We start from the raw sequence: 22,879 nt of genomic DNA on the forward strand, positions 1-22,879 counted from the left end.
ACCCCGCCTTTTAGTAAAGGCTTTAGATTCCATCCATAGAATTAAGGTGTGGTTAGGGATATAATTTTCAATTCAGCCATAATACTAACAGTTATAAAAATAGTAACCAGAGTGATGGGAATTGACGGAATGTTAGGATTTGAAGATCGTGAAGGCAAGTAGGGGTGGCATGGTGGTTGAGTCGTTGGCGCCGCGGCAACTCCATTTGTTGAGATTTGCAGGCTATCGTGCCTGCCAATTCGCACTGCTCCTTCCATTTTATTTCATTTCATAATCTCAAGTCACAACCAATTAAATATTAATGCAAGAGATACATTGGTATTATTACCTTATAAAAGGCCAAGGGAGCAGCACAGACAGTTGCACCAATCCATTCAACTCTCTCAAGTCTCTTCCCATAGTTAGCCTTTCATATCCCAAGCCATGGCTCTCTCCCACTCCTCGCTCGCCATCTCTATGTTACTCTTGTCATTGGCCATTATCAGCTCTGCAACTGATTATGGCTATTTCTCGCAACCCGGCGTTCAGAAACCTAATCCAGAGGTTGAGAAGCCTACGCTAGGGTATCTTCCAAAACCAGAGTTAGAAAAACTAAAGACAAGTGGTTCGGGGTATGCCCACCAAGAGGTTGAGGAACATAAAGGTGATTGTATGACGTCAAAGCCAAAAATTGAGAAGCCCAAGACAGATGGCTCCGGCTATGCCCCAAAACCGGAGGTTTATGAGAAGCCTCAAACTGGGTATGCTCCAACACCAGAGACTGAAAAGCCCAAAACAGGTGAGCATGTGGCAAAGCCGGAGATTGAGCAATCTAATAAGACCAATGGATACGTTTCTGCCCCAAAACCAGAGGACAAGAAATCTAAGACAGCTCCGAAACCAGAGGTAGAGAAACCTAAGGCGGGGTATGCACCAAAACCAGAAATTGAGAAACCCAAAAGTAATGGTTATGGGTATGCCCCAGAGGTCTTGAAACCCAAGGCAGATGGCTATGGGTATGCTCCAAAAACAGAGGAAGAGACACTCCTTTCTTACATTACTGGCATTCAAGGGATGATTTACTGCAAGTCCGGAGCCAAACTCATTCCCTTACAAGGTAATTTCTCCTCTCCACATGATGCTCATAGTACTTCCTTAAAGATGTAAGAATTACCTGAATGTCTCTACTGGTTTGTGCCCGTAACACAATTTATTTCTGCATTTGTTTTATTCCGCATCAAGTGGCATCTAAGCTGATCTCTTAATAAGGATTGCATTGCTTGCTTTTGATGGTGCAGGAGCTTTAGCGAGAATCACTTGTCCCACCGTCGACAAGAACGGCCATGCGTCGGCGGCTTTCTCCGTGGTGAGCCAGCCAACAGATGCAAAAGGGTACTTCTTCACCATGGTGTCTTCTTTTCAGCTTAAAGATGTTCTGAAAGTTACAGAGTGCAAAGCCTTCCTTGAGAAATCTCCATCGGAGACCTGCAAAGTTGCCACAGATGCGAACAAAGGGATCGCTGGGGCTTCTCTATCTTCTTATAATCTGCTCAAGCACAGGAACGTGAAGTTGTTCTCCGTTGGGCCTTTCTTCTACACTCCTGAATCAAAACCTGCTATCTCCAGGGGTTATTAGATTATGTTTTATTGATCAGAACAGCAAACCAAATGGTTCTTGTTGCCGTCATTTTTCATTTTCTTTTGACATTCTTGAGGAGGAGGAGAGGGGAAAAGGGACTGGTTTTTGCATTTTGCATTTGAATATTTCTGAGGAGTTAATCTCCACAAATAAGTTTTTGAGGGCATGCAATGCCATGCCCCTCTTGCTGGTGGAATTCTTTTATTTATTTTCTTTGTTAAATTTGAAATTCATGTCCATTGTGAGGATGCAATGCAATTTATTCATAAACATTGCCATTGGTGTATTATTGGTTATTATTATTCTTTTCTCTCTCTCTCTCTTATTATTATTTTTTTTTATAATTTTTGTATTAGTCTATTATGCTTAGTTGTAATGGCAATAACACAAGGAATTTGATGATAACTCGATTCCTAATGCATCATAACTAACCTTAATATACTTTGTTTCTAATCTATGTTTAAACCTAGAAAACATATGCATTAAACCACTTGGAGAGATTGATTTTTGATAACAAAAAATAAAATTGAAGAGAGAGAGAGAGAGAGAGAGAGAGAGAGAGATCTGGATGAACTTGGTCACGCGTGGAGTGTGGGGGCAGTTATACCAAGTAGGCAAGTATCTTGCTCAAGCGTGGCACAAGAAGCTTGCGCTTTCTTGGCTCCTAGCTAGCTAAGCTTGTTGGTAAACAACAAAATTCTAATATTCTTTTTGTCAAATGAGATGCCCGCTTCAACCTCCGATTACACTTTCCTATTCCACCGATCATTCATCCCCCCACTGTCCCTAATCTCAACACTGACACAGGATCTGATGAAAATCCCGATGAGAAGAACCAGGTTCCATTGAGAAATTAACCCACCCGGAAATTTGGAGATTTATCGAAAAAGAACATGGAGAAGCGCGATGGCACGAGGAAGCAAGAAAAGCAGAAGATCCAAATAGGCGGAGGCGGCGTTGTTGGAGTGCTCTTGTTGGGCGGAGTGGCGGCAATTGCCACCGTCGTGTCGGTTTCTGCAATTGGATTGAGGAAAAGGCGCGCCAACAGATCCCGCCTCCAGCCGGAATTCCCTGAAGAACCGCCGCCGCAATCAATACCCAAGTTGGAATTGAACAACCAACTACTAGACGATCAAGGACAGGGCCTCCTTGTTATTCTTCAGGACTCTTCTCCACCGCCTTCAGATTATGATCCATGGTCCGTGGGCTAATTAATTTCTTTGAGCTAATTAAGTTTTTGTCTTTTCTTTCTCTGTTTCTTACCAAACATCATCGGTTTGACCTCTCCTTGAGTTGCAGTACGGATGGAATCAAAGATATGTCTGTTACCCAGTTCGATTTCACAACGTTGGACGTCACAAAAGCGTTGACATTGGTAATGATTGCAATTCTTTCTTACCTATAATCTTTCTAAACCACTAGAATTTTTTTCGTGCAGCGCTGCGTCGACAGCAAATTTTAGCGTCCCATGCCAGTGATCTGTTATCTCATGTCAATAACAAGAGTAAACTGGATTAATACATCCGTGTCATTATTTTTCTTAATCAGCTGAACACTAGTAGGTTTGCCTTTATATTAAGATGCCATAGCTTATCATCATCATTGATTTGGGACGCTAAGATTTGTTGATGACGTAATATATTGGAGACACGAAATAATTTCTTTTTAAGCCATGAGATTGAAATGTAATGAGAGAGAAGGATTGGAGCCTATGAAATAAGAATTCTATGTATTTGAGACTTCCATTAGGTGATGAAATGATGATCTTGGTCAGGATGACAACCCCATGCTTGATATAAGTGGCCTGAACAAGAAGCCTACCTATTTAAGCATGAAAGGAATCAAGCCAACAGGGCGTCTCCTGGATGTAGAAATCACCGAAATCATGGCCAAACGAAAGATTATGGAGACATTTCAAGCGGATCTGTTCGGAGGAGATCAAGGCAACGAAACCCTGCTGTTGATTGAAGAAAGAGGAGAAGTTGTGAAAGAAGTGGTGATTGAGGCAGCCGAAGAAGCAGTTGATCACAAAGCAGAAGGAAACCCAGAAATGCAATTGATTGACGAAGAACAAGAGCATGATAATGGAGGAAAAGGAAACGCTTCTGAAAAAGATGAACTACAAATGACACTGACTGTGACCGAAGATGAAGATAGTGATGATACTGATGTCGAGGAGGATGAGGAAGAAACTACCGAGAAGGGTGAAGGGAGCTCCGAAGGAACCGGCGAGTCGTCCATGGATTCCGGTGCCGAAGCAATCTGGCCGGCGGAGTCAGTACAGGAATTGTCACTGAAACTCAGGGAACTGACGATCAACAACCAGAAAGTGGAAGAGAAGATTGGAACAGAAGAGAATGGTGTCCACAACAACAGAACCTGTACTGCTGGTAAATCAACGATGACAAGAAGTAAAGGGCACAAAAAGGAGATTTTGCGACGGATTAACCTGTGGAGAATTTGGATATGGGCATCCTGGCTGCTGCTACTGGTGCTGGCGGCAGCGGCGGCGTTTTTGTGTCTGCCAATGTTGTGAAGTTGCGTTTTGCTGTCTTCTCCGTCGCCATTTATCTAAGTTGCAAGAACTATAGAAATGTTAGTTGAGGAATTTAGAATAAGGGGAGAGTAAGAAGTTGAGATGTCTCCTGCAGGTTTAGCGAACTGGTTTGAGTACCGAATCATAATTTAGTGCTCCTTCAAAGAACATTAAAGCAATTTCTTGAATCTTGACCTCATCTGCTGCCATTTAAAGCAATTGCTAGCCCACACTAACATATACTGTTGCAAGATAATAGAGATAGATCCACTCTTTTACTAGTATTGGGCAAGGTTGGCATGCATTTCTCATCACAGAACTTGCTTCCCAGGTGCTGGCCTCAAAACTAAAAAGGGAAATGAAAGTGGCTGCTGAAGTATCAATAAAAATTCTATGTAAAACAATCATACAAAATGATGCAATGGTTCTGTTCAATCCTCGATGAATATAATACCTGGGAAGCTCGCCGCTCTCATTTTGAAACTATGAACAGAGAGGGTGGAAGAATACGAGGTAATATGGCCCCGTTAAGGAAAACATAGGGAACACACCGTCAGGTAAGCAGCCTATGTGACACAAGAGGGTGATGTGCCCAGGTGTAAGCAAAGATTTTGAGTCCAAGTCCCCTATGAGTAATTTTCTCTGAGTCTTGGTTATACGCTATGAGATGAAAAAAAGAGTAAAAAGATTAATAATGTTGTCACTAAAACCTAAAAAAATACTATCAATCCCATAAACACCACATTGGGTGCAACAGGAGAAAGTTACCACTAAAATAAGACCCGCTCATTACGCCTGAATATATCAGACGAGAGATTGAACTTGCTTTGCACACAGGTAGTTTGTGAAATCCAGACTCACCCTTTACACTTGGGAAGGAAAGAAGCACACAACAGAAGAAGAAGCAGGTCAGGAAGTCCATACAAGCAGACAAGTTGGGAATGCAAAATGCAGTACTCACCCTTTCTAGCAATTATCTCTACATGTATATTTAACTGTTTACTCCTCTCTCTATATACAATATCCTCATTCCAGATGCTGAAATTAGCACCCACTGGTTTATTCTTTACGAGTTTCCAACAAATATACAAGAAACTTAAACTAGGTACCCCTAAAGAAACTACTACAAACCCATTTACCAGGTCTTTTTACAGGACAAAACTTCATACCCAAGCCTCTGCTAGCTGGGTTAATGAAAGCTAATTGTATTAGCATTCAAGAAACTCTTGGTCCTCAATTGAGCAAGGCCAGCTGCAACCCGTAGACCATCCCAAAACACCAAAGATTAGATCCACCCGTGAACAAGCACTAACCTGAAGGATAAAGCAACAAATTCCACATCAAATAAAAAGCAGAGATAACTATGGTCTCAGAAATAAGTGAGTGCGTGCTACATACCAAGCTGTCCAGACTTCCTTCAACATGAAAAAGCATCACTGCTATGCCCCTTCCTCTATCCATCTCAGTCTGAAAATAAAAATATGGCTTGTCATGAAAACTGCGAGTCAAAGGTCCCCTGTGATATACGAGGAGATGCACAAATTGTTGATTATTGCATACTTCAACTACTTACCACACAAGCGCATATGGTAATGCCTACTTCTGCCATTGCCGTTGTTATATCAGCCATCATACCTGAAATCCATTGGCATTCTTAAGTATGGTTAAAATTTGTATACAAGTACTGCAGTGATGCATGGGGCACTTTATTTAAAAAAAAATTCTTCCCTTTTATGGGTTCAGTACAAATTGCAAGTTTTATAGAGTAGTTACCCATTTGCCCGTCAAAAAAATAAAAATAAAAATTGCACAGAAAAGCATAGTGGAACGGTGTAATCCATTCGTCAAAATGAAGTACGAAAGGTGGTCAACCAGAAGGGTTTCCACTTTCCAGCAAAACCTGTTCTGAGATTACTGCTGTTTTCTTTAACCATATAAATTCCGAAGGGATAATACATCAGCACTTTGGAAGAACTTTTAATGCTTTGGAAAGAAAGATTCTGTTGACTTTTTTGTTCAGAAACTTCCTAGTGCAAATGGATCATCTGGAAAAAATTGTGTACACTGCATTTTGCATATCCAGCAGTCCCAATCTCCCAAATCTTCTTTTGGAAGTATTGCAGAAAAAGTGGGATACCATCTGAAAAGGAGAAAAGAATTACCTCTGCGATCTATACAGACAACACAAAACCACTGGATAGAGTGCCCTTCAAGGTTGTGCCAGGAAGTAACTTTGCTAGCTTGCCAGCCTTCCAGACCAGGCAAAACCTCCTTGTACATGGGAATATTAGCAAGTATCATCTTGGCAACACCATTTCCCTGAGAAAGCATCTCTCCTTGCCCTTCCAAACTCAAGTTCTTCACATTCTTATTATGTTTCCCATTGACCTTGGGGACCTGGACGCCACTGGGGTGGAGTTGGAAAATATCTTCACCACTGATCTTTGAAGATGACATGTCCACAACATTCATTAGAATCTTCTCCCATGTGTATTTGCTTCCTTTAGAGTAATCTGTGAGCTGTTCTGCGTAGCTTTTGTCTTTGGGATCAGCAACAAATTCATTTACTTTCTCAGCTGTTATTTCAGTTGCTGACAATGCAGCTTGTTCTCTCAAGAACTGGACACAACATAATTAGATTAATAAAGCAGAAGAAAGGATGCCTAAAGCACCATAAAAGAAATTCTATCCCACGGAAAACCCACTTTCATAATTTTGTGCCTGGCACTACGTGTTTTTGCATGCTGCAACCACTGTTTATGCCTCTGGAATGCTGATTTGCTTGAGAGAGCCTGAAAGTAAGGAAACTGTAAGCTAGAAGGCAGCAGCAAAAGATAATGTGCCGATAATTAACAGATACTCAACCAGGTAAAAGAAAAAATGGATAATCAGTAATCAGCCATATAACTGCAAGTCAGTCAAAGAGAGCACTCATATATTTGCTGGACAAAAGCTTTACAGGAATCAAGCAGATATTATAGCCATATAGTAGAATTAGTATGCTCTTGAGCATCTGGATCCATGAGTACTTTTACTTTACTTCCTTGTAAAATAGGAGGTCTGTGTCCAATGGTAACAAAATTTAGTCCTACCATTGATAATGGACTCATGTCCTCGGAAAGTTTCCTCTATCCTCTAAAATTTTGTGTCTTTTTTTAATCATTGTAATCCAAACTTCAGAGGCTGATACAAAGAGAAAAATCTTTGAACTGTGTGAACAGACACAACTATGTTATTTGCACCATACACCATGTAAATAAAAAATGTAGCATCTCCACAATCTCATCTTGCACATGCAGAGCTAAATTCTTGACTTAATAGAAAGGAGAAAATGGAAAAGACTGATATAAACTCACATTATAGGTTATTATCTCCACAACTTCGGCATTTACAAGTACATGCGAGGGAGGAACAAGATTACCATTGACCTGCAGCCATATAAATCTTGCACTGAGATGTGAACTCATAATGAACAGTAAACTGTTGAAAGTAGAAGAACACCTTTGCAGCCACCATCTTGTTGCCAATTTCTGTGTGTATCATATAAGCATAGTCAATAACTGTAGCTCCCTTGGGCAAATTTTTAATCTGCATGCATTAGAAAAAGAATATCAAAAATCAGGCAGCACATTTTCTTTTGTGCAGAGAAATCCATCCTCTTACCTCTCCCCTTGGTGTAAATACAAAGACACGGCTACCTAAAAGATCTCTGGTGATGGTGTCCACAAATTCTCTAGAACTCATATTCCCAACAAATTCTTCTTGCCATTCTCTGATTGCATTTAGCCAACCAATCTGAATAAAAGAAATTATTTCCACCACAAAATTAGGTAGTTGAAGGAGTTTTACGAACCCTCTTTTAAGGAAAACCCTTAATATCAAAGTTAAGAAGAGGCACAGGTAAATTACCCTGAGGGCAATGTTTGCATTAGTAAGACAGACCGTTTTCCCTCTTGAACTTCTACCATTGGGCATTGCATGTCCAACCAAACCAGTAACAAAACCTTTCCCACTATAATGAGCAGCAATTCCCCTTTCAGCTATGAGATCCATCTCTTCAGTTCTAATCTGGCAACCATAACCATAACCACAACCAAAAACAATTGAATTTTTCATGTAATCCAAATTAAAGCACCAAAGTAACAAAAATGATAATCATTTAACTCATGTTATCATATGCAATTAAGACTTCTCCTAGGCAAAGATAGTAATTCCAGAAGTGAAAAAGAACAAAGATTGGAAACCTGACCTGAACTTCAACCCGGAACATGCTTTCGTACAGAAATGGAATTACTGTTGTATGAAGACTCTGGTAGCCATTTGGTTTTGGAGTTGCAATATAATCTTTCATCTGTTAGAGACAGTAAACAAATATGCCTAGAAAAATCAATACTCAATAATTAATAAATTTCACACAAACAGGAATTTGGAATAGAGGAAGGTGAATAAACGCACAGATCGAGGAATAGGAGTCCAAATTCCATGTACTAGCCCAAGAACATGGTAACAGATCTGCAAAAGACAAATATATGAGAGAACTATATCGTATACCTTAACATTATATTTGTGGGTATGGGATTGGCCATGTTTAAAAGCTACCTGCTGTGCATTGCACAAAGGCCCGACTCCAATACAAGGCTTTGGTTTTATAATGATCCGAAGCTGTTAAATCAAACAAATGGAAGTACAGCATGAGGAAAATGAGAGTGTGCAAATTTTAAAAATATATTCTTTGCAAGCATTACACCATAGCGAACCTGTGCAATTTGGTTGACTTGATTTATTGAACTTTTTGTTTTAAGTACAGCTTTGTAGATACTGCAAACAAATGATACAACATAAATAGTTTTGTCAAACAAATTTTCATTGCAACAATTATACAACATCTGGCATATTGCTCCCAGCAGAGAACCAAGAAAATGCAAAAGCAATAGATAACACTTACTAGATAAATCTTCAACTGACAATTTAAGCAAATTGTTATCACATTAATGTGAGTTAATGGCCAACTTCTAATTTCCTAAATAGAACTAAGAGCATTTCTAACAGGCTTATATTTATTTTCCAATTCATCTCACGTTTCCAAAAAATGGCATGGGAATTATATGTGGAGTTCAAAGCAGCACTGAGCCGAATATGGCATCAAACTTTATGGCACAAGATATAAAAGACAATTATTTCTTCAAATAATTCCTTTATTAAACAGTCTGATTGAAGACCTTAAAGGAAAATAACCCAAGTTAACAAAAGAAATGGCCTATGCTTATTCACAAGGAAAAAAGAAAAAAAAAAAAAGACATTTGGCCCCATCTATGTTTGCATATTGCTTCCCTCAACCTGACCCGCATAACAAAAACCTTAGTGTATAAGCTGGAACAGAGAACAGTAATAATCGTTGTCAAAAATAATTAGGCTGATTACTGATGTTCTATGATCTTCAGTATCTGATTTGTGGGAGGACAAGACTGCTTCAAGAATCTACAAGTATCCATTGCAAGGTGTGGAGAAGGAATATAAGAGCAAAAGGATGGCTAATGAATAGGTCATATCTAAGAACACACTCTGTGGCCAGTAAATTGATTCTTCCACAAACTCTACTCAGCATCGGATACACATAATTAAAACACTGAGACCAACTACTAATGTAAAAAGTAGAAATGCTAGGACCGTCTAAATACAGCAGCATCAAGCAACCAACCTGCCAGTTATAGTCAAAAAGGTAGGAGGAAGAAGAAGCCAAGAAAATAGCATAAAGGCCAAACAAAATCCTTTATAATGGGTATGGAAACTTATTTTTCTGGATAATGATCATCGGAAGAACAAGAAACCTCCTAGCAAATTGGGTCCTGTTCTATGCTTTGTGCATTTCATACATGTTGCGTCCTGTAGTGTATCATAAGTGCACGTGGTGGGCCCTGCATGATACCTATGATACTTAATAGAAATCAACAATTTTTGTAGATCTAAGGATAATTATTTAGCAATTTCCTACCTTTACATGACTAGCATACTATATCAAACAAAAAAAAAAATAATGGTATTGTTGTGGCTGCAAGTTCAGAGCCTGACATGTGGCACCATAGGACTGAACCCCCCATTGAACCACACCTGCAGCTTCCCACACACAGTTAACCCTTGGCAAGATACACCAGATGAGGCTGCCTTCTCCAATGGCCAAGAAAATTCGAACGCCATCAGGGTCCCTAAGAAGCAGCATTATCACTAATCATAAGCCAAAAGATCTTCACAGGCAAGATTTACCCAGAAAATCTGCCAAGTTATGGATTGCGCAAACCCGTACAGTCAGCCCCACAGCAAGAAATCATCAGGACCAAAGAAAAAGAGAGAACAGGTCTTGGCCAAGAAAAGGTACAATCAATCTCAGAATTAAGCTCTCTGTATCTGTTCTCACATCCTGTAATGTCAGATTCTGACTTAACCATCAGGCAACACATTTCTTGACAGTGCACGGATCTCACATCATTAGGTATCCAGGTAGTTATTTTCACATCCCGCGAATTCATAAATTTGCAATATGTAGATAAACTTTTCTTTACCATCAGTTCACATTATTACTGCTTCTTAATGATTTTTTATGAAGAATATACATTTCAAAATAAGTGATTCATTCATGTCCTACATAGTTGTCAGGCATATCCTACATAGTTGATGGTGACTAGCAGACATGCTAGGATATGTATTAGATACCATATTTCATATCGAAAGGCAATAATTTGGTTGAATTTGGTTCTAGTTGGAAGTTGAAAATACTAGTTCCTAATTTGTTTAAGAGTCAACAAGGATGTACAGTTGTAGATGTATTAGATTTTATTATTTTTTACTTATGAATTTATCAACTTCTGGAGTTTAAATTGGCATCGTATTCTTTTGGGTTTCTAGCTATTATTTTATTGTACCTAATTATTTCTAGCCCTGCTTCTTAGACTATTTTGAACAATCTTAAGCATATGGGAATAAAATTTAACACACCACCCTCCAGGTATATGCAATATTTTAGGCATAAATATTCAATAGTTAAAAACCAATGGAAATTTTGTTTACAATATGGGTGTTTAACCAGAATTGACTACAGAGATTTAAGCCTATAACTTCAGTTGGAAATTTAATGGGAAAAAAAAGAAAAGAAAAATCATTACCTGTAAGGATCTTTATATATAGATCGAACTTCAACTTTCACAGTCATAAGCTCTAAGAACTGATCACCCTCAACCTTCTTCATCAAAATCTTTTTGGCCTAATTACAATGAATACACCCTGATGAGTAGACTAAGCTACAAAAGCAATACAGGAGTTACATAAACCTGAAGGCGTCATATTACTTCAACTATTCATTTTAAGAATGCTCATCATACATTTTACATTTAATTTGATAATGAAAAAAAGTGATTGTTCATTTTTAGAGCATCATCCAAAACCATCACCCAACACAAGAATACCTCTATCAGTTCCTTCTCATGCTCCTTATGGAGATCTGCAACTCTTCTCCTTACTTTAGCATAATCTTGAGCATTTGTATACATGAAGGATAGGTTTTCAAGTTCAGACTGCAAGAAGGTATGGCCAATTTAACCAAAAGTATTTACAGAAACTTGAACGCACAATTAATACAGAACAAATCACAAAACAGCATGGGGCAACAAAGAGAAGGGTCAAATTGACCATGATTAGTAAGGCATGTCTCAGTGTACAAGCAGCTTTTCAATGTTGGAGGGCTTTATGGCTAATCATGTGGCAACTGAACATCACTACCCCAATTGATTCAAATGTAGATAGTAAAAGGTTTCTTTAATTAACTTCAGCTCAGTACTAGCTCGGCCGCAGAGGAAAAATAAGTAAAATGATAAAAAATTTCAACCAAGGTCGCGTTTGTTAAAATGAGTAAGATAAAGGATTATCAAGATAATGTTGGAATACTTTCTGAACCAAGATATGAGATAGTCAAGATAAAACTGGAAAACATTCCAAGAATTTTATCAAACTGTTTGTTAAATTTTTTGAAATGCATTGAAAGACACATGCCTCATTTTTTCATATCTATAAGGGCCAAAATAACTTATCTGGAGGAGGGAGAGATAAATTTATCTGAAAAAACCCAGATAAGAAGTTGTTAACAAGTAAAGGATTAAGCAATGGGTTGAGATAAAGGGATAAGAAGCCGAAGAAATTTCTAAAGATAAGTCAAGATTATACTATTTTTTATATCCTATGTAAATCTATAAATATAGAGATAATGTTGTAATCTAGTTCTATTAATTAGGGTTGTAATCTTTTCCTAATTTTTAGGAGAATTATTAGGATGTCTCTTGTATATATAGGCGGCAGCATACATGGGATGAATACAAGTTTTCTATTCTTCCTAAAACTCTCTTTTAACAGAAGTCATGTGACTTCTTTTCCAAAGGTCACCAGATAAATTTAACAAATACTATGGAAAGCACTTTTGTCTAGAATGCTTTCTATATCCCATTTTTTCTGGTCTATATCTTGGTTAACAAACACTACCCAAGAGGAAACACAATTCCATTAGGGATCATTAAATTTGAAGCTAAGGCTGAGTTTTAGTCATGTCAAAGTAGAGTTTTATATATATATTGTTTTCTTGTTTGAGTTCTGTATATTTAATTTGTTCCAAGTAAATGAAACGTCCATCAAAGGTGGCAATAGAATTTATTCCAAAAATTTAGGGTCCAAATATCAATATGCATGCTATGGCTGTTGGAACTCCAAGGCATAAAATCAGAGATAAAATATGAACTGAAACAGTTTAGAATACCTTAATTTGGTACATCCCCAGTAACTTTGCTAAAGGTGCAAAGACTTGCAGTGTCTCCATAGCGATGCTGGACTGCAAAATTTAAATAACGTTGAGAATAAAAGAAACTAAAGATTGATAACTGATTTCTAGAAATAAAAATAATAATTCATCACCTGCTTATGTGGAGGCATGTGTGAAAGAGTACGCATATTATGCAACCTATCAGCTAATTTGACAATGATAACACGGACCTGACAAGCAAGTGCTTTAGTTTCAAAGTGGCATTTTCAAAATTTAATATGATATTTGCAGGGAAAAAAATAACAAATCTATCACCTCCTCTGTCATGGCTAGGAACATCTGACGGAGGTCATCTGCTTTAACATCTTGTATGGAATGGTTTTCATTCTTATACTTGAGTTTTCCCAGTTTGGAAACCTAGAAGAATTGAACCAAAAAAATTGTTATCACCAGAATGAAACTCACCGAGCTTGACATCGGACAACACAAGAACACCTGTTCCCTGCTTCCAGTAATATCTGAAAATAGAAACAGAATGTAAAAATACCTTTGTCTCTCCTTCTACAATGCGGCGAACAGTAGGACCAAATTCTTTCTCTATTCTTTCAAAAGTAACAACATTTGTATCCTCAACCGTATCATGCAATAAACCAGCAGCAATTGATTCCCAATCCAATTCCTAGCAGAATAGATAGTAGTAAATCAAAGTTTCCAATCACAACAAAGACATGCCAAATCACTAACAAACTAAATGCTTCAGAATTTGCTTTACTCACAAGCTCTCCCAGAATTCGAGCAACTTCAACAGGATGAATGATAAAGGGCTCGCCACTTCTCCTTTTTTGACCATCATGTGCCTCAAAAGCTAGCTGTAACATCCACAATCAACCCCCCCCCCCCCCCAAACAAAAGAAAACACACACACAAAAAAAAAAAGGAAAAGGAAAAGAAGTACATTAATAATCTATCAGTATCAAACCAATGAGAAATTTTATAACAAATGGTAGAGGAAGAATCAAACATTGTGGACCACTTCTTACATTTAGAGCATTATGCACCAGTTCCAACTCTTTAGGCGAGAGATATGAAATAGTATGTCTAAGATCCTGCAGCAGTTAAAAGTAGGGGAAACTGACATTAATGTTGGACCTGTTTGAACAATGTATTTATAATCCTCATGTGTACTCATTCTTCTCCACTAGATTACAGAACTTTTATTATAAATATAAACCTGGATACAGTCTCCACTCTCCAGTGATTCAATAACAAAACTATTTTTTTGTACAAAATAGGATAAAGAATTAAGGCAAAATTAAGTAAAAAGTTACGCTGACATCCAGATAATTTCTAGAACATATGAAACCTAAATGTATGCGCTCCTAAAAAAAGGTAAAAGAAAAAAAAAAAGAAAGAAGTTCATATTCTACCACATTTTTTAGCACATAATACAAGACTTATATAGAGTAGTATGGGGGAACACAACTTATGTACAAAAGACTATCAAATTCAATGCATCAGAATCAGTATAAATTTTAAGACCTGTGAGGTGGAGTACAACAACAATCACAACCTTTAATTCCACTAGGTAGGGTTGGCTACATAAATTCTAGATCTTCAATCATCTCTCTATCCATGGACATATTCTCTCCAAGTCCATTATATCTGATCTTATTTCTGAGGATTTGTAAATAAGTTTTCTTTGGTCTTCCTCACCCTAAAATCTGAGAGGTGGAATAACTAGTCAAATTCAAGACTTGTTGGGAGGTGGTTTAACTACTATAAGATACCTTACCCTAATCATATAATTAGAAAGTTGAAGTGACAAAAGCTTGTCTCTTACAATATTAACTGTTTAGACAATCATATGCAGAACTGGTTCTCAGGTTACCAAAAAAATCATGTTTTATCTTTCTTGAACGTCAGGTAACTTTTGCTCATGTTATCATTTCCACAGACACTAATGGAACAGGATGACTTTTGCTTGATTTATCTTGAAAGTCAGGTGATGGTGATGGTTTAATTAAAGCACAACATGATGCAAGGCACAAGGCCACTAATAATTATTCAGCAATAAGATGGTGGCCAAACAGTCACTTTGATTCCAAAAAATGAATTGAACATTGATATATAATTATGTGTATGTCACTGAAATGGTGGCCATACACACATGCAACTAGGATAAATTTAATTAGAATATAATTCAATATAAGATGTAACTCCTCCACAACCCATACCCATCACAAGAGGGGGGAGAGAGAGTAGTTCAGCAACATCTGCACCTTATTCTAACCAAGTTAGGGTTAGTGGCACTACATTCATAATGTCAATTACCTTTTAAAAGTCACATTGACAATACAAATCCATGCAAAAGAACAAAGTGGAAAAATTTTATGCTAGATGCCCTTCCTAAAGCAACATTCTAGGAAGAAAATGATGAGATAGAGTTCCAAGACCATCTTCATATGGAAAAGTTTCATGAGATGGCAGTGAATAAAGATAATTGATCCATGTTTCATCACATAGTTTTCTTTTTTTTTTTTCTAAGCCTTAACCCTACTAAGGGTTTGGCTACATGAACTCTACATCTCCAATCATCTCTATTCTTGAGCATATCCTCTATACAACCATCACATCATATCCTGTGTCATAAAAAAGATAAAGAAAGAAAACAAAAAAGGAGAAGATGAAGTCCTCATACCTCCCACAAATCTTCAGGAGAAACTTCATGATTGGATGCTGAAGAAGAGGATGAAGAACAATAGAATCTCCATTTTTTGTAACTAATGTCAGACAAACTTGATTTTAAGAGCCTTATTGGAAGGGAAAATTCAAAAGGTTCATTGCTGTAGCAGCCTCCCACATCAGACAATTCACATCTCTAACACAAGCAAAAGATTGAGTGGTAACACAATCAGTTATCAGGCATGAAAGGTTGTTTGTAAAGGAACAAATCAATAGTAGAGGAAAATAAAATCCCAGTTACAAAATGGGTACACTACAAGACTGTGCAACTATGTCCTTTGAAACATTAAGAAGCATGATACTTCAAAGTTGTGTCAAACATTGATGGTCATCAAACATTACCAAGCATGTGCAGAAAACTTTTGACTTTTGTTCAAAAGTGTTCTATTGTCTTCCAATTCTATTGAATCGTACCCTTTTAAGGATTTGTGTCCACAATGAAAGCATGCTTGACCGCTGACTAATATCACATGAAACAAATCGCAAGTGAAAATGCAATTTACTATTATTTTTTCCTTCTTTTAAACCCTTGACACGTTTATTCATTTTTCTTCTTTTAAACTTTCCAAATTCAAGGATCCTAAAATCAAGTTTTCAATCCATTTATAGATAAAGGTATCTAAAATACAGGTATCAAGATTTTTTTTATTCTGCACTTCTTCCAATGAACATAAAACAAATATACTATTTTAACATAATATAAATGTACTACTAAAAGATTGAAGAATCATTAGTGTTTTCACAAATACATAGAACTATATATTTATTTTTCTTTGTATACAAATGTTGTGAGCCCTGATTTCTTTTGAAAATTACAGTGTCAATGAGCCAGTTACAAGTCATATCCATGCTGCATGTCCATATTTGTTCTTCTTGGATAGAAGATAATTCACGATTTCAATCACAACTGTAATGAAATACCTAATATGCTTGATAAAGCATTCGTCTAGAGAGATGACTTAACACTCCAACTCTTTCCCAAACTTTTTCTATTTATTTTAAATTTACCGCCAAGTTACCTAGTTGCACAATTTATAACTTCAACCTAATTTTTATTTTATGTTCTCCTTTCTGACCGTAAAGTCAGAGGTTTGAGTTGTAAAATCAGCTTCTTTGCAAAAAGTAGAAGGAAGGCTGCATACAAATACAACCATCCCCCAATCCTCACAAATCAAGGAGTCTCATGCATTAGTGACACTCTTTTTATATCTTTACAACGTTTTTGGAAGAACTATGCAAAAGTATACAGATACACAGGAAACGAGAACAGAACTAAAAAAGCATAGTTCAACATCCTCTTATTGACCAGAAGAAAAATCAAGATATACAAAAAATTGTTGCAAATGGTCTCTCGATGACCAAGTTGGGGGAATTAAATTAATAGGCTCCTCCAAATTTTGCAAAAGAAAATTCGAGTATAACATAATTTTGCTGTGAAATGTCCCTAGAACACGAAGTTCTGGGCAGCAAATTAATTGACTCCAAAATTTACACAGAAGTTACGAATCGTGAGCATATAGACAACCGATTCGCCAGATATCAGGAAGAAACAATATTTGTCGGAATTTCTGCCGGACATACCGATTCCAACAAAGATTGGGCATATTTTTATTTACAAGAAAGCAGCATAAGGATTTCGACCCCAATTTGCCTTTAAAGCTACATAAGACAAAACTTCAGAATTTATCAACAAAGACAGACTTAGTGCTTAAAACAAACATCTACGTCGCAAGAGGTTAGCAAACTTCTATTCTTAGACTGGGCATTAAGAAATCAAAGTGAACTTACACATCTGGCGCGATTCCTTCTCCCAGTTCGTCCGTAAGGCGAGGCCGCTGAACATAGAGGAGGATGAGATTGGGCAGTGCTGGCAAGAAACCCCGTCAAAGCCCTTGGAGCCTTCCAAGCGCAAGAGAGGACACTACAGTCGTATCTACCACTCCCCTCTCCTTTCCAAGACTTACACACGTTCGCGCATTCCACAGAAACTACGGAATTCACACATAGACATCAAGAACTGAAAAAATCCGGAAAGCAAAACACAATTAAATTAACAGAAAAAGAAGTGCGGCACACCTGACATTGAAGGAGCAGAAGCCATCTCAATTGCGAAGCATTGGAGCAGAGCAATCTCATTGAAAGGAAGAAAGCATCGAAGGAGGAGGACAGTAGAAGCTAGGGTTTGTCGACGATAGGCGAAGCGTTAGCAAGCGATGAATTGAACGAAGAAGATGAAGATAAAATCTAGAGAGAGAGAGAGAGAGAGAGAGAGAGGAATTTAGCCAAGGCCACACAAAAAGCCGAATGATAAAAAAAAGATATTTCCTTTTTTTTTTTTTCCTCTCTATTTTATAGGTGGAAATCTTAGGGTGAACCGTTGGTCGTGAGTCAGTGAACCGAAACCATGCGCTCTCGCCGTCAGATGACGCCACGTAGGCCCTCTTATTTGAACGGAGAATGCACAGCACCCACGGTGCCACCACATTTCCAGGTTTCCTTTGGATTTGTTCATATTCACGTATGCATAATGCATGCGGTTTTTAATTTGAAATTGAATTTTATTTTTGTTACGTGTTAAAGAGGAAGAGGAAGAGGAAGAGAAAGAGAAAGAGAAGAGGAAGAGGGGACGTGACCAGTCGCCCATGTGTTTCAGAGACTGGGCATTGTAATATCAGGGGCCCAATTATGAACTAGTTATTAGAAATTGAGGGAACCTGAGAATGTATCCGCAATTAATGGCATTTGAAGTTGAAACAAATGATCTAAGATCGAGTCTTACCAACGACAATGTGAGAGCAATCTCTCAAATGAAGGGGCTCCTTGTGCTCAATATGCACTGATCTAGCTTCTGTTGGTTGGCTGAATCACCATGATTAACCTCTCCTCACATTCTTGTCGGATCGGGAGTGGGGACGCCCGAGTGAACGATTTCACTTTTTGAAACAAATCAATGGCATTTGAAACTGATTAATGTTTAGGACAGTGTATTTTGAGTTTGTCGAGAGATATTTTAAAATGACACTGCTTAGTTGACTTGTTTACTTTTGTGAGATTTTACAATCACAATCAATTGTTTCACATTGCTATTTGATAGCCAATTTAGAGCAAGTTTACCTTTTTAAGCAATGTTTTAAAAATCGAATGGGATAGTGAATTGGTATTGTCAAGGTCAATTAGTCCGATCAGTTGGATTGAAATGGTCCGACTGAATGATATTATATATTTTTTATATATTATTATGAGAAATATTATTATTAATTAATATACAACTAATATTTCATATATAATTATTATATATGTTATTAAAAAATTAATTAATAATTAAAAATTTAAAAATGAGTGAGGGAAGTGAAAAAACTAAGATCAATCCGGTTTCTGATTTACTGGTTCGATCGCATTTTGATCAGGTTGAAAGTCATTTATTTTTTTAAGTTAAATCGAATTGGATAGACTACTGATTCCCGATTAAATCGATTCAACTAATCAATCTGATCCGAGTTTTAAAACATTATTTTTAAGGTATTACATGTCTTCACGTTTTATTTTGTTTTTTGTGGAATATTATTACAGTATGATTCAATGGTTGCCACCAGAAATGTAAAATCAAAATGCAAGTTATCCACGCACAAAGACTGGTCCATCCCTCCCTCAAAGAACAATTCTCGAACTAGATGGATATACATTTGGAGGTATTGTACATCAATAACAATATTTATAAGAAAAGATTCACTAGAATAATTATTTTGGTATAAATATTAAGTTACGTACATTATTTTGTGTTAAATTTTGATAAATACAATACATATGAGATGACAAAGTTTATAAAATGAGAAATTGACCAAATAAACGGAACAAGTTATATGGATTGATAATCAGATAAGTCTGTTGTCACATATTATATAGATCAATGCCAAATACGATCATTTCTTCTTTATATATAGATATGCATCAATTCTTCCTTGTTTGGTAGATGTTTTTGACTGCTCTTGCTAACTCCTCCATTGGGCACGTACACAAGCTAAGTTGGGGAGTGGCATAGATATTAATGACGGCAGAGAAGTTGTTTATTAATTAATCTAAACGACAAGGTCTGTACTCGAACTATCCTCCGATGATGGCGATAGTTCCACCGCACATGAAGTTTCTCCCTTAAGAAGGCAGATTACCTGAAATTTAAGTAAAAGATACGTACACAAAATTTTACAACATATAGAAAGCTAATGAAAATAGCATTGGCTCTATCACAAATGGAACAACAAAAATTTGTAAGTCATAATTAGTGACAGAAAATTATATATAAAAATATCATTATCACATTATTTTTTACAATTAAGCGTAAAGTGTATCACCTCCGTCATGAAAGGTCGGGAAATTGGCTTAGCCCTCAGGCATTGAGCTGCAACACTCATCACTCTATATATTCCATACATGTCAACATATTCTGTGTCTTCATCCAACAATTCATGGTATGCTCTTTGTAGTAACAATGGTCGAGCCTACCAAAAAAAATAAAAACATATTTGGGCTTCTAGAATCTTTAATTTGGTAGCATGCTTATAATTAGTAAGAAAAGAAGGAAAGAAGATGTATTTACTAACCCATTGTACAAAAAAATTGTCATCTCGTGGGGCAAATCTTCTACAAAATAGCCTTAGAAGGAGAATTCCAAAATAAAATACGTCGTATTTTATTGGTGTCAACGATTCAACATCTAAAGAATCATCTTGCATGAACCTATATATTAACATATAAAATATAAAATATATATATATATATAGGTAATTATTAATCTCAAGTCAATGTTTTCATCAATTTAATCATATATAAAATCACTTTATATTTTCTTGGTAATTTTAGTTCCATTTATTTATGTACCTTTTACTAGAAATTGGCAACGCTTGTTTTAGCTGCAGCCATTTGGCTTCCCCAAAGCTAGTGATCTATCCAATCAGGAGAAAAGGGAGAGTTGTTGAGAAGAAAGAAACAAATGAACGATGATGGATTAATCAGGCTCAAACACACATCAAGCTTTAGGGTTTTTATTTAATTACCAGTGGCTCCAAGTCAGAGTTCAGAAAAATGTTGCATGGCCGCAAGTCGCCATGAACAATGGGGCCTCGAGGGCATTCTTCATGCATGTACCGAACACCTCGAGCAATTCCTATGGCCACCTTCAATTTTTCTGGAAACGTCAACTTTAAGCGCTTCCCCTTCAAGCCTTCTCACCAAGGAAATATCAGTACGGGCACATAATAAAGAGCCTACTTTAATTTAGTTAAGTATCCATCTGATACCACCACTTATATATATAGAATAATATTAGACCCGGTAACAGGAAGAATTCCACAATTTATCTTCTGAAACAATTTGAATTGAAAAATATGCTACTCACAGTGGAGAAACTTGTTCAATGTCCATCTTCTGGTAAAGGGGTAGACGAGGACCGTGGCATCTTCGCTTATGTGATAACCAAACAAGCCCAATATATTTCTATGATACATAGCCGAAGCTGCTTTCTTTTCTGCTTCCACGACGTAATCCAGTTGTCCAGGCAATATTTTCACTAAAAATTGTGAGTGATGGTCGCTTAAATATCCACAGTATAACTTACAACTCTCGTTCTCCTCCATGCAAGTCATTCTTGTGAATCCGCCTGTTACTTCCTCGAGCACTTCCCAGCTTAGTTGCAATGGCATTCTCGCCGCCAGATTGACCTTGGAAAATCCAGTGAGGATGATATTGTCGTCATCGGAAGCAGAGCTCTTTCCCGGCAGCAACTCCGCCGGATTGTTGCTTGTATTTGACGACTCGCCGCCTCCATTAATCGTACTAGCAAGAGAAGGAAAACGTGCTTCATATTTGTTTTCAAGAGATTTTGGATTGGGATTTAGTTCTTGGACTATCGAATTCCTATTGGCGACAATCACCTCGTCGCTGCTCACCAGAGCCACGCTGCAACTGGCTCTGTATATTTGGAAACTTTGCTCGCCAACAAAACACCTGTAACAAATTTTGTTATTGGGTAAACAACTCTGATATCACTTGTTAGGTATACTGATACCACTTGGCAGGGATACCTGTCCATGACAATCCAAGTGGCGTCCACATTGTTTGCCTCTTCGGCTACCAAGGCCAGTGGCTGAAAGCTGGCCGCGATCTTCACACGGAACTTTACCTACCAAGAATAATTAACTTGCAACCTTAGAAAAAAGGGAATTGCCCGAGAGGGAAAAGAAGCTGAAGAACAATGGATTTTTCCAAACACTTACCCCACTGCCCTTGCATCTATCGTAGTAAGGTCTAAAGATCTGCTGGTACGTCTCCTTTCTCTGATTAATCTCTTCCTCTAGAAACCAGATACATGAATCTCGGTCACTTGTGTTTGTATTCGAATTCTGATCCAACCGTTCTTCCCCCATACAACAACAACCCGTGCTCGGCAAAGGCGATGCCTCGGTCTCGGCCTCCGCCTTGGCATTGAACACGGCGAGAACGAAAACCTCGTCGCTGGGCCGCGTCACTTCGCGCAGAGCATATTCAAGGGGCGCAGCGCCGCTCTTGTCGGCGGCGGCCTTGGCTCCTTCCACCATAACAATCACTCGCTCGTTAGTAGGCCTCTCTTCATTAATCATTTTCCGGTTAGAGTTGAGCTCTTGAATGGTTGGCTTGATCTGGTTGATACTTTCCCTTGATTGGGCTGATTCGGATAATAAGTGGGAACTTCTGGCCAGAAATGTTTCTTGTTCAAACCATATTGCCCAACGCTTTTAACTCCGGAGTTTCCGCCCCATCTCTGTTTTCTAGCTACCTGCCGTTCGGTATGTCATGGATAGAACTGAAGAAGACAACATCAATGTCTCAAAATGCTGTCTTTGTTTTCCTCGAATATATTCATTTTTGCACTAGCCTAGGACCTCGCCTGGCACAATGGCGTTTGTGCTTGGATTCTACCAAGTAATGAGACAATGTTTCGAATCGGAACCAAGAACAACGAATATTGGGTCTCTCCTTGTAGATCAAAGAAGAATGAACATTGTTGAATGATCCCACAAGCAGCCAGGCCTATTCATTCAATTCATTTTATGCCACAAAATCCAATTTTAGTGTATCAATAGAGATCAAAACTCCAAAGACTGAGAAAAGAAGATGAAAAATTAGTAGGAAAGTAATATTTACACGAGGAGAA

General features: G+C 37.6%; 4 protein-coding genes across 4 annotated transcripts; 2 read left to right on the top strand and 2 right to left on the bottom strand.

Annotated features, from left to right (window-relative positions):
* Window positions 1–386: 386 nt before the first annotated feature.
* Window positions 387–1,912, top strand: LOC127806056 (proline-rich protein 3-like). The gene is made up of 2 exons (XM_052343047.1): window positions 387–1,096; window positions 1,278–1,912. Exons 1-2 carry the CDS (start codon window positions 424–426, stop codon window positions 1,613–1,615), a joined length of 1,011 nt encoding a protein of 336 aa, XP_052199007.1. The 5' UTR covers window positions 387–423; the 3' UTR covers window positions 1,616–1,912.
* A 338-nt stretch (window positions 1,913–2,250) lies between these two features.
* On the top strand, window positions 2,251–4,329 carry LOC127806052 (uncharacterized). The gene is made up of 3 exons (XM_052343036.1): window positions 2,251–2,816; window positions 2,918–2,993; window positions 3,393–4,329. The coding sequence occupies exons 1-3, from the start codon at window positions 2,512–2,514 to the stop codon at window positions 4,152–4,154; spliced, it is 1,143 nt and encodes a 380-aa protein (XP_052198996.1). The 5' UTR covers window positions 2,251–2,511; the 3' UTR covers window positions 4,155–4,329.
* A 788-nt stretch (window positions 4,330–5,117) lies between these two features.
* LOC127806048 (putative GTP diphosphokinase RSH1, chloroplastic) lies at window positions 5,118–18,007 on the bottom strand. Its single transcript, XM_052343023.1, has 24 exons — window positions 17,770–18,007; window positions 17,482–17,681; window positions 15,650–15,829; window positions 13,992–14,057; window positions 13,728–13,820; window positions 13,499–13,630; window positions 13,267–13,368; window positions 13,104–13,181; window positions 12,949–13,020; window positions 11,612–11,719; window positions 11,312–11,409; window positions 8,912–8,972; window positions 8,754–8,816; window positions 8,610–8,666; window positions 8,404–8,505; window positions 8,064–8,222; window positions 7,818–7,949; window positions 7,656–7,742; window positions 7,511–7,582; window positions 6,860–6,946; window positions 6,317–6,773; window positions 5,728–5,789; window positions 5,553–5,621; window positions 5,118–5,467 (listed from the first exon to the last, which is right to left on the bottom strand). Exons 1-24 carry the CDS (start codon window positions 17,792–17,794, stop codon window positions 5,363–5,365), a joined length of 2,667 nt encoding a protein of 888 aa, XP_052198983.1. The 5' UTR covers window positions 17,795–18,007; the 3' UTR covers window positions 5,118–5,362.
* Window positions 18,008–19,769: 1,762 nt separating this feature from the next.
* Window positions 19,770–22,325, bottom strand: LOC127791080 (uncharacterized). Its single transcript, XM_052320871.1, has 6 exons — window positions 21,963–22,325; window positions 21,771–21,868; window positions 21,086–21,693; window positions 20,745–20,911; window positions 20,043–20,189; window positions 19,770–19,859 (listed from the first exon to the last, which is right to left on the bottom strand). The coding sequence occupies exons 1-6, from the start codon at window positions 22,323–22,325 to the stop codon at window positions 19,770–19,772; spliced, it is 1,473 nt and encodes a 490-aa protein (XP_052176831.1).
* Window positions 22,326–22,879: the final 554 nt, after the last annotated feature.

The sequence above is a fragment of the Diospyros lotus genome, chromosome 1 (assembly GCF_014633365.1).
Source record: "Diospyros lotus cultivar Yz01 chromosome 1, ASM1463336v1, whole genome shotgun sequence".
Taxonomy (NCBI): Eukaryota; Viridiplantae; Streptophyta; class Magnoliopsida; order Ericales; family Ebenaceae; genus Diospyros; species Diospyros lotus.

What these genes read in the sequence shown, in the direction of transcription:
- LOC127806056 (XM_052343047.1), top strand. Translation starts at nt 424, where the DNA reads ATGGCTCTCTCCCACTCCTCGCTCGCCATCTCTATGTTACTCTTGTCA. An exon ending in CAAACTCATTCCCTTACAAG is followed by an intron (nt 1,097 to 1,277) that starts GTAATTTCTCCT and finishes TTGATGGTGCAG; the next exon opens with GAGCTTTAGCGAGAATCACT.
- LOC127806052 (XM_052343036.1), top strand. Translation starts at nt 2,512, where the DNA reads ATGGAGAAGCGCGATGGCACGAGGAAGCAAGAAAAGCAGAAGATCCAA. An exon ending in CCTTCAGATTATGATCCATG is followed by an intron (nt 2,817 to 2,917) that starts GTCCGTGGGCTA and finishes CTTGAGTTGCAG; the next exon opens with TACGGATGGAATCAAAGATA. An exon ending in TCACAAAAGCGTTGACATTG is followed by an intron (nt 2,994 to 3,392) that starts GTAATGATTGCA and finishes GATCTTGGTCAG; the next exon opens with GATGACAACCCCATGCTTGA.
- LOC127806048 (XM_052343023.1), bottom strand. Translation starts at nt 17,794, where the DNA reads ATGGCTTCTGCTCCTTCAATGTCAG. An exon ending in ACATGCCTCCACATAAGCAG is followed by an intron (nt 13,021 to 13,103) that starts GTGATGAATTAT and finishes TAAATTTTGCAG; the next exon opens with TCCAGCATCGCTATGGAGAC. An exon ending in AAGGAAGTCTGGACAGCTTG is followed by an intron (nt 5,468 to 5,552) that starts GTATGTAGCACG and finishes TTTATCCTTCAG; the next exon opens with GTTAGTGCTTGTTCACGGGT.
- LOC127791080 (XM_052320871.1), bottom strand. Translation starts at nt 22,325, where the DNA reads ATGATTAATGAAGAGAGGCCTACTAACGAGCGAGTGATTGTTATGGTG. An exon ending in ACTTGGATTGTCATGGACAG is followed by an intron (nt 21,694 to 21,770) that starts GTATCCCTGCCA and finishes AATTTGTTACAG; the next exon opens with GTGTTTTGTTGGCGAGCAAA. An exon ending in ACTCTGACTTGGAGCCACTG is followed by an intron (nt 20,190 to 20,744) that starts GTAATTAAATAA and finishes TTTTTTTGGTAG; the next exon opens with GCTCGACCATTGTTACTACA.